Source organism: Glycine soja, chromosome 16, assembly GCF_004193775.1.
Source record: "Glycine soja cultivar W05 chromosome 16, ASM419377v2, whole genome shotgun sequence".
Lineage (NCBI taxonomy): Eukaryota > Viridiplantae > Streptophyta > Magnoliopsida > Fabales > Fabaceae > Glycine > Glycine soja.
In genome coordinates, this window is record NC_041017.1 from 5,301,426 (window position 1) to 5,310,687 (window position 9,262).

General features: G+C 30.6%; 1 protein-coding gene across 3 annotated transcripts; it reads left to right on the top strand.

The window, feature by feature from the left end:
* The first annotated feature begins 1,227 nt into the window (after positions 1 to 1,227).
* On the top strand, positions 1,228 to 5,157 carry LOC114390982 (teosinte glume architecture 1-like). 3 transcript variants are annotated; one of them, XM_028351955.1, is made up of 4 exons: positions 1,228 to 1,399; positions 1,860 to 2,285; positions 2,417 to 2,553; positions 4,289 to 5,157. In XM_028351955.1, exons 2-4 carry the CDS (start codon positions 1,924 to 1,926, stop codon positions 4,885 to 4,887), a joined length of 1,098 nt encoding a protein of 365 aa, XP_028207756.1. In that variant the 5' UTR covers positions 1,228 to 1,399; positions 1,860 to 1,923; the 3' UTR covers positions 4,888 to 5,157. The 3 variants fall into 3 exon arrangements, with proteins under 3 accessions (XP_028207756.1, XP_028207757.1, XP_028207755.1); XM_028351956.1 differs by lacking the exon at positions 1,228 to 1,399 and adding an exon at positions 1,452 to 1,559; XM_028351954.1 differs by lacking the exon at positions 1,228 to 1,399 and having other exon boundaries at positions 1,566 to 2,285.
* Positions 5,158 to 9,262: the final 4,105 nt, after the last annotated feature.

The window sequence follows — 9,262 nt, forward strand, 5'->3', positions numbered from 1 at the left end:
CATTTGTTACTGTTGTTAATTATCTGGAAAGTTGCATGCACAGTCCAAAGTTGCAGTCACTTTCTCCACCTTACTATTTCCATTTGCCCACAACCACTATTCATCCTAGATGCATTCTTTTGAGGAGTGTTAACTCATTCTAAAATTATTGATTAAAAATATAAAATTACAAGTAGAATTTACAAAATAAAAGTGAGATTTATTAAATTTATATTTTTAATAAATTCCTTTAAAAAATAAATTTTAATAAATAATAAAAATATTTTTAAAAGAATATATAAAGAAATATATTTTTAAAGTTTATATTTCTATCATTGTAAAATAAATATTGTATAAAAGTCTACGTGATTTAAATTTAAGGAATTCTTGAGGTCTTTAGACTCTTTGAAAAGAAATGGTAGGTATTTAGATTCAATGCTTATAAAAATACTTATAAATTATTTTGATCAATAAAATTTTCATATTCATATTGACAATGCATTCAAATTCATATTTTATAAGACGGATAAATAAAAACAAGTTTATCTTTATCTTTATGCAATATAAAATTTTGATCGAATTATTTATTTAAACTTAAACTTGACCTGTATATGACCCTAAATATATGGGACAAGAGGGTCAATCCAATATTTTAACATAATATATCAATATAAACATTATTTATAGGTAAATCGTAGAATAAAAGAAATATAAACTTAAATTAAGGTATATTTTATAATAAATAATATCATTATGAATACAATATCAGGTTAAACAAAATATATAATTGTTCAAAAAAAATATACCTTTTAAAAATTGAAACAACTCAATATAATTTGAATTCATCCTAAAAAATTTACCGAATCTATTTTTTTTATTGACCATAATATTGATATAAAAAAATTATCATTGTAAATAAGTTGTGATTAATTTCGGTTAGGAATCATAAGCGCACAGGCTAAAAGTGGGAATTCTCTTTAATTTTAAAACTCAAAATCATTCAAATTAACTTAAACATCCTTTATTACCATCTATACTCCTATTTCTATCATTACTTTAACCAAGAATGACCTAAAAAAAAGGAAGTCAAAATGAAAGCAGAGGGGAACTTGCTGCCGGTAAGAAAAAACAGGGTAAAAAACAAAAGGAAAAAGAAAAAGAAAAGTGTTTTGCATAATTTTTTTTTGTTGAGTAAAGGTAATTGGTTCCTATTGATTCAGTTTCTGCCTCTTACTCCACATCTAGAGCTCAATGAATTATTAGTTGGTGACCTACTTTTTTACTCGAACAAGTTCTTTCTCCTCTCAGAGAGAAACATCAAAATGGGGCTTGCACCTTCTATGCCCATTTTCTTGGAGGCTTTATCCGCAGCTATCAGAATTTAAGAGATTCAAGATTAGTACATAACTATGTGTGTTAGGTGAAGCTTCTTTCTTATTTTATCATTATTATTTTTTTATGTGAAAGACTTGTGTTTTCTTTTTTTTTTTTGTTCTCTTACAGAAAACAACAAAAGTTCTTGAATTGACATTAATTTCTTTTCAACCCCTTTGAGGGCCAAGTTGCTTTGAGGGGATGAGGTGACGTTCATGTCTATAATCTTTCAGGATATCTTCCAATATCCATTTCTTTTTTATTTATTTTCTTTCAATTTTGATGCAATCTTCTTTAAAAATTGATGCATTTATTATTTTGGCTTCCTCTCAGAACCCAATTCTGATTTCCCTCTTGTGTGTTGAATTGATTGATCTCCCCTTTATCCTGTTTTTTGGTTCCCAACAAGTCAAAGTCTTCTTCAGCTTCTTTGTGGTGAAAAACAACACAAAGGGGATTCAATTTCAAATTCAAGTTCTGATTCCTGTGTTGAGTGCCTTACACAGGTTTAGGTTTGGCTTTGGCATCTTAAAAGGGACATAAAGCAAACCATAGTTTTGTTGGTTGGTTATGGATTGGGATGGGAAAGAGTTTGCTTGGGATCCACGTGGGTTGGAGCTGGCTAATGGTGAAGGCCAGAAGAGTGAAGCAGCTTCAGTGGATTTGAGGCTTGGTGAGGAAAAAACAGCCCCAGATGTTGTTGCTAAGGACACAAAAGACTCAAAAACCGTGTCATCGCCATCCGGGTCGTCGAAAAGATCCCGCCTTCAGAATGGATTACAGAACATGTGTTGTTCTGTTGATGGATGCAATTCTGATCTCAGTGATTGCAGAGAGTATCATAGGCGCCATAGGGTCTGCGAAAAGCACTCCAAAACCCCGGTTGTGATGGTGGGGGGGAAACAACAGAGGTTCTGCCAGCAATGCAGCAGGTAGGGATTGGAGTTTGGTTATGTGTGTGTTGGAGATTTGGGGATTGGAATTTGTTCCATTCTGTTGTTTGGTTAGATACTTGATGTGTTTTGTGACATGGGCGGTGCCAATTGTTGTTGTTGTTGTGTAGGTTTCATTCGCTTGGGGAGTTTGATGAGGTTAAGAGGAGTTGTAGGAAACGGCTTGACGGGCATAACAGGCGCCGGAGGAAACCTCAGCCACCCTCTCTTTTCATGGCTGCTGAGAAGTTCATGTACAATTACAAAGGTAGGTTTGTGTCAAGATAGTTTTTTTTTTTTTTTTTGTCTATTATTGTTAAATTGGATCTCAATTGTGTGAAAAGATAACCCCCAATTGGAAAGAAACAAGTAAACCCTGTCACCAAACAATGCCCCCTTTATAGTTTTAAGCTTGCTAGTGATATGAAGCTGTGTGAATTAGAATTAGAACTTTGCTTAAGATTATTTCAAATTTTTATAGTAAATTGAATTCTAAGCCAAGATTAGAATTAGCCATAACTATTTGGATTGATGTCATGATAAAGCTGAGTGATTATCTATCTTGACTTTTACTAGAAACTTAGTGTTGGAATATGAATTTAGGTTATACATGCTTCCCATTTGGTTCAATTGTACATTCTGTCTGTTGAAGGGAAAAAAAGATATGTAGAAGAGGATTTCTATTTCTCAAAACTTTTGATATAAGAGTAGAGACATTTGTTTATACAATAGTTGGGGTGACCGTTAGGCTACCAATCTAATGCTTCCATAGCAATATTCAATGCTTTGAGCTACTTTCAAAAATTAAATGCTAAGTGCATGACATTTCATAAAACAAGAAGTGACTCTTAATTCTATATGCATGACTAGTAAATACAAAATGCTAATTAGTTCCTCAAAGGCATTAGTTAAGGAATTAAAAGTAGAAATGCACTATGAGAAAGTGTAACATTTAATGTTACAATGTACTATCCCACTATGACTTCCAATAAAAATCTTTTATTTATTGATGAGTAATGTTTATTCTCCAAATTTTCTTACAAATCCTCATAATACTTTATAAAGAAGGTATTAACTGAAACAGTGAATGCATTTAATGTATTCGAAGCATAAAAAACATTCAATACTTGCCATGCAAAGCAAGTAAGAGGATTGGTTGGAGAATGTTGTAGGAAGATTTAGAATTGGACCAAACTTAGATGCAGTTTCGTAGGTGCTTTTGGTGTTGTTCTGCAGTTAGAATTGAAGTTTCACTCTGGTAATTTGCATAATAAAGGTTTGCATTAAAAGTCAACATATTATGAAGGTGAAACTCTAATTTTGACTGGATTTTTTGTTTACAACGGTAGCACTGAGGTTAGAATCTAAGACCTCATACAAACTATCTAAAGTCCGTGCCACTAGGCAAACCCTAGTGGGTTACCAAAAGAATCTATTGAATTGCATTTAAATTTTGACCTTCAGAATTATTATTTATTGATTCCTTAGGGTTCTATGAATATTTGTTAACTAGACCTTTAATTAAATTATGAGTAATATTATATTTTCCTACAAATCCCCCTACTATCTGGTAAAGAAAGGATTAAATGAAAAAGTAAATGCATTTAATGTCTTTCTTGAAAATATAAAATGCATTCAATACATACCATAGAAGGGAAGTAGCAGGTTGTTGTTGAAGGATTTAAAATTATTCTTAAATTATTGGTTTTAGACTGATGTTAAAGATACAAAAGTGAATTTTTTAGGGGAAAATAAAACATTTATTACATTTGAAATACCTAAACATAAGTCATTTATTTCCTTTCTTTCCCAGTAACAACTGCCTATTTTTGTATCTTTAGCATCAACCCTATGGGCTGATGAGGGCTAATATTAACAAATCTGCTAAAATAGTCTAACAGTCTTTGCTAATAGTTACTGCTAAAATCTATTTTTTCTTATCATTATTTCTTGTCTTCCACAGTGATTAATATGCACTTTTGCACTTCCTTTCTACAATTTAGGACCTAGAATCCTACACTTTGGTAGCCCTGAGGCTTATGCCAACCCTATTATGAGAGACATGTGGCCTGCTGCTGCCAAAACTGGAGCTGAATCTGGTCATGATTCTCCTCGACTTTTATACAGAATTGACAAGCATAAGCAAGATAAGGGACATCCTCTTTGGCAAGAAAATGACCCTAAAGTAGGCAGTGGTGATGAAGCAATGCCGGGAACTCCCATTTGTCAGCCTATTCATGGCACCATCGCCCCATCAATGGGTGGAAAGAGCAACCGAAAGCTCTCTACAGATGCAAAACCTGGATCCTTTGACTCAGGTTGTGCTCTCTATCTTCTGTCAACACTTCAATCACAAAGTCCAGAGTTGAGTATGGTGCAATCTAGCATCACCTGCCCTGTGCAATCTCCATCAGGATCTGTGCATTTTGATGCTGTGAATGAGTATGCATGCTCAGAAACGGAAAGAGATAAGCCTAGTGGTCAAGTATTGGTTTTCGATGCAAAAACAACCAACCTTCATTACAACGGAATGCTGCAAATGGATCTCGATGGATTTGTTGAAAATGAGGACCCACTAGCACTTCCTTTCTTGTGGGAGTAGGTAGCTAACTAAGTGGTTATGTCTTTGTTGGGAAATTATGGATTCAAAACCTTGTGTGTGTACTGTGTACTCCAATGATTAAAGCTTAAACTTGTTGAAGCTTTCAATAAGGGTCCTTTGTTGCTGTCAATCTTGTTGTGGTAGCACAATTGATTATGCTGCGGAGGATGAAATGGATTGTATGCGAACTATGTTCTTTCAGTTGTCATGAGATCAGTTTGAACAGTTCAGAAGTTATTTTCTTTGATGAAAGATTTTTAATTTCATTGAGATTTTGCTTCATGATTAGATAAATTACCCATGATAGATAATCCCACCTAATAAGACAAGGCTTGATTGTTTTTATTTTGATTGAGCCTATCATTTTAATCAACAATTTGAACTTGAGCAGATAGAAGTGTATATTAGTTTAAGTCGATTTATTAATTAGTGTTTGACTTAAGCAAGATGGTTATTACCTACCTTTGATATATTAAAACACAATAAAGAGGTTTTGGGAGTGGGGATAATTGAAATGTTACAAATTGCGTGCTTAAGATAGAAGAGACTAGAGAAGCAGCATGAAATCCACGAGGAAATGAAATATCTAGACCTTCATACTATGCATTAATTGCTTGGATATTATTGACCAAAGAAGTAATATGCACGAAAAAATCAACCAAGTTGAAGTAGGGTCAACACCTTTTTTTGTGTTGGGTGGATGAAAGGTGGCAAATGGTGTCCACTTTTAGAAAGAAATCAGAACCAGATGGCCATTCAAATAGCCTTTGTCTCCTTAACATGATGGAGTTTGAAGAAAAGTTAGTGGTAACACTGTATGTCCAATAACAGTGGTGTTTTGAATTCACAAAATAATTCCAGCTCTTTTATCTCCTCTGAAGTGCCTTTGAATCATCCCTCACTATTCTTTAAAGTCACTCTAAATATATTCACAGCATGTCTTAATTTTTCCTTGATGAGTCTGGAAAACAGGATGCTGCAAGCTAGGACAAGGACCAACAGCTAGAAAATGGATGATTTGACATATTTCACTCTCATGCCTGTCTGAATTGTAATGTTTCATTTTGCTTTATATATGTGGCCAGCAATCATTGTTGCTGGGAGCAGGATCTGCATTGGCTATTGTAGCTTCCAGCAATACAGGTTATAATTAATGAGTAGTTGTCTAAGAGAGAGAAAAAATATCATTATTAACTGTAACACCAAAATTATTTTATAGTTTACTTTTTAAAAAATATATTTTATAGTCTTTGGTTGTTTGCTTCAAGATTAGATGGCTGAAGGTGATTAGATTAGTTCGAATCGAATTGTTAAATTTCTTATAAAAAATACTAAAATGTTCCAAACCAAGTAACATTGATCAGTTTTAATTAAAATATTCATTATACTCGAAACAATCCGACTCGTGATCAATCTTAATTTCCAAGAATATAAATTATTCACATTTATTATTTTACTTATTCTCACGGTGAAAGATATCTTACATTTTTATGAAAATAGAAATTATTTCTACGATTACTTATCTGCACTCCGATTTTCCATATATTTTTCCACTTTTATTTTACAATTTCTTAAAAACTCATGGAAATAGAACTCATTTTCTATATTAACTATTTATCTTTACTTTATTCTTCCACGTTTTTTTTCAATTTTTTAATTAAATAAATTTTATTTTTTAAAATTACTAAATGTCAATCAAATATATTTATGAAAATAATATTTTCAAACATAATATTTCTAGAAATGTGATTTCTAAAAATGTATGAGTGCTAATAATATATTATTTAACATATTTTATCAATGGTTATAATTTATTGAAAATTATAAATTATGTGAGTCTTATAAAGTAAAAATTAAGACCCACAAAATATGTTTTTTTTAATAAATTTCAATCGATAATAAAATATGTTTAAAAGAATATATTAAAACAAATAGTGTAATATTAGTTTCAAGATTTAATATTTTATTAAGAAATACTAGATACAGACTCCTTCTCCTAACTTGCAGTATTGTTAAGTCACTCTAATGTTTCAAGGTATAATTTTTTTTTATCGATTTTTTATTGGTTAAAATTTATTGAAAAATATAAATTTGTGAGTCCTATTTTTTACTTAATGAGTGTCTCTCTTGTGAAAAAGAGTTAACGAGTTTCTCTACTAATTTTATAATTTTTAATTAATTAATATATATTAAAAAAACTAACACTTACTTTTAAAATTATTACGAAAGAAGAGAATAACCATTGTCATTTGCTTCTATTATGTCGTGGCTAAAATACGAAAGACTAGTTGTCTTTATCTATTTGTTTCTTTCTTTCTTTCTTTGGAACAATGTTAGTTAGGTTCTCTATTCAGGGGGTAAGAGTGACCACAAAAAGGGAAATAATGATTAAAGTGTCCTATATATTTTTTTTTTTTCAAATTTCAATCAATTTGGTCAAATTAACAGTTGTTATTAACTTATGTCAACTTTTTTATATAGATTGACATAGACTTATCCTTCGTTTACGACCTCACAATAGTCAATACTAAGAGAGAAACAAGAAACCGATAAAAAAAAAATTACAGTTTTTCTTTTCGATAATTAAAACTTTTTTTTTTAATATCAGGATTAACACTGTTTAATTATATGTAGATAGGGGGCGAAACTAGCCTATTTTACTTGGGAAGATAGAGAGAAATATTCACTTTTTAAGTAATCGAATTAACTATATATAATAATCACGTGCACTGTAAATTTTAAAATCCCCGTCAATTACAATGATCCTTTGGAACATTTTTTTAAAATGACCTACTACAATTCTTAACATTGTTAAAATTTGTGCTTCTAATAATTAATTTTATGAAAAAATATCCTATGCATTTGAAAATAACAGATAATTAAAACCGATCAAATTTAATGTTTACGTAAAAATATAATGCCCTCGAATTAATAATTATCATATTATTTAATAAATTCAACATGCCATATAATTATTGATATAATCAAACCATTAACTAATGAGTGCAACATTAAAATTAAACTAAAACACAGTCCTGTTCCGACAATAAAGTCACAATAAGTATAGATTAGAACGTATGAATAATTGAAAGCATATTCCCATTCCTATTTGGTCATATTCAAAAAGTCAAGACCTATCCAATTAGAGCTAGATAAAATCTCCATGTCCTTCTCATGTCCAAATGACGCATTTTTTAATCCTAGACGTAAACAAATCGGTTACATAATTGCATACTCCCTTTGTCTCATTATAACAACATTTCAACTCATTCACCTCCCTTAAAAAAATTAATTTAATTACTTACATTCATTAAAAAAATAATTAATTTAATTATTTATATTATATATGTTAATTATTTGTATTATCATTTTAAAATTATTTTTTTATCTCTCTATTCACTTAATTGTTTATCATTAATGTTTGAAAAAATAATAATTAATGCCTTTAGAAATTAAAAAAGTATCTTATAAAAAAAACAATTTTTAAAAAGAAAAATCTTATCATTAGATCCAGAGAAAATACATTTTGTAAGCGGGTTTACTAAAGCCTCCATGCCACGGAGGTTGAACAATTTATCAAGACGTGAACCAACAATAGAAAAAAATTAAGACCACCAACTTAATGATGTTAAGTATGGGACACAACCTAACCCACTCATAAAACAGCATGCAAGGATAAAGGATGGTCAAAGATAGGGAAATTACAACCACAAAAAGATTGGGAAAAAAAAGTTATAAAAATACATTATGGGTAGGTTTGAAACAAATGTAAATGATAAAAATGAACTCAACACATCACAGGATATATATATATAAACAAATCCATGCCAAGGGGTCGTAACTCACGTGGTAAAATGGTGGGAATTGTGATCTCCAACTCAGCCTATTTTCCTTTCCTTAGGTCCTTGTATTGCATAAATCAATTCTCAAATCCTAACACTATTCCTAACCCATAAGCCAATAAATAATAACCATAAGCCCTAAACCCATTACATAAGTCAACAAGTCTATTTACAATTCATCACCATCTACTGACTTTTCTCCAAAATTCAGTAGAATCCTTGAATTTTATGGGGAGGTTGATCACTTTCCATTTGAGCCCACAAATAAAAAATTTTCTTTTCAAAATAGTTACTTTGAAGAAAAAATTAAATAGAATGAAGACATCTCAAGAATCATAAAGGTTAAACTCTGTTATGTCCCTGTATGAGAAAATTCAAAATAGGTCCAAATAGTATATTTTCTTAACAATGTCTCTATGGTTTCAATTCAATAATAAAACAATTAGGCCTCTAATTTTTATCATAAATAATTAGGACCTCATTAAAAAATTTAAACAAAAAACCTATTTTAATTTTTCTATATAAAAAAAACA

Excerpts from the sequence above, each read along its gene's own strand:
- LOC114390982 (XM_028351955.1), top strand. The coding sequence starts at position 1,924 with ATGGATTGGGATGGGAAAGAGTTTGCTTGGGATCCACGTGGGTTGGAG. Across the intron at positions 2,286-2,416 it reads TTCTGCCAGCAATGCAGCAG|GTTTCATTCGCTTGGGGAGT; the intron begins GTAGGGATTGGA and ends GTTGTTGTGTAG. Across the intron at positions 2,554-4,288 it reads GTTCATGTACAATTACAAAG|GACCTAGAATCCTACACTTT; the intron begins GTAGGTTTGTGT and ends TCTACAATTTAG.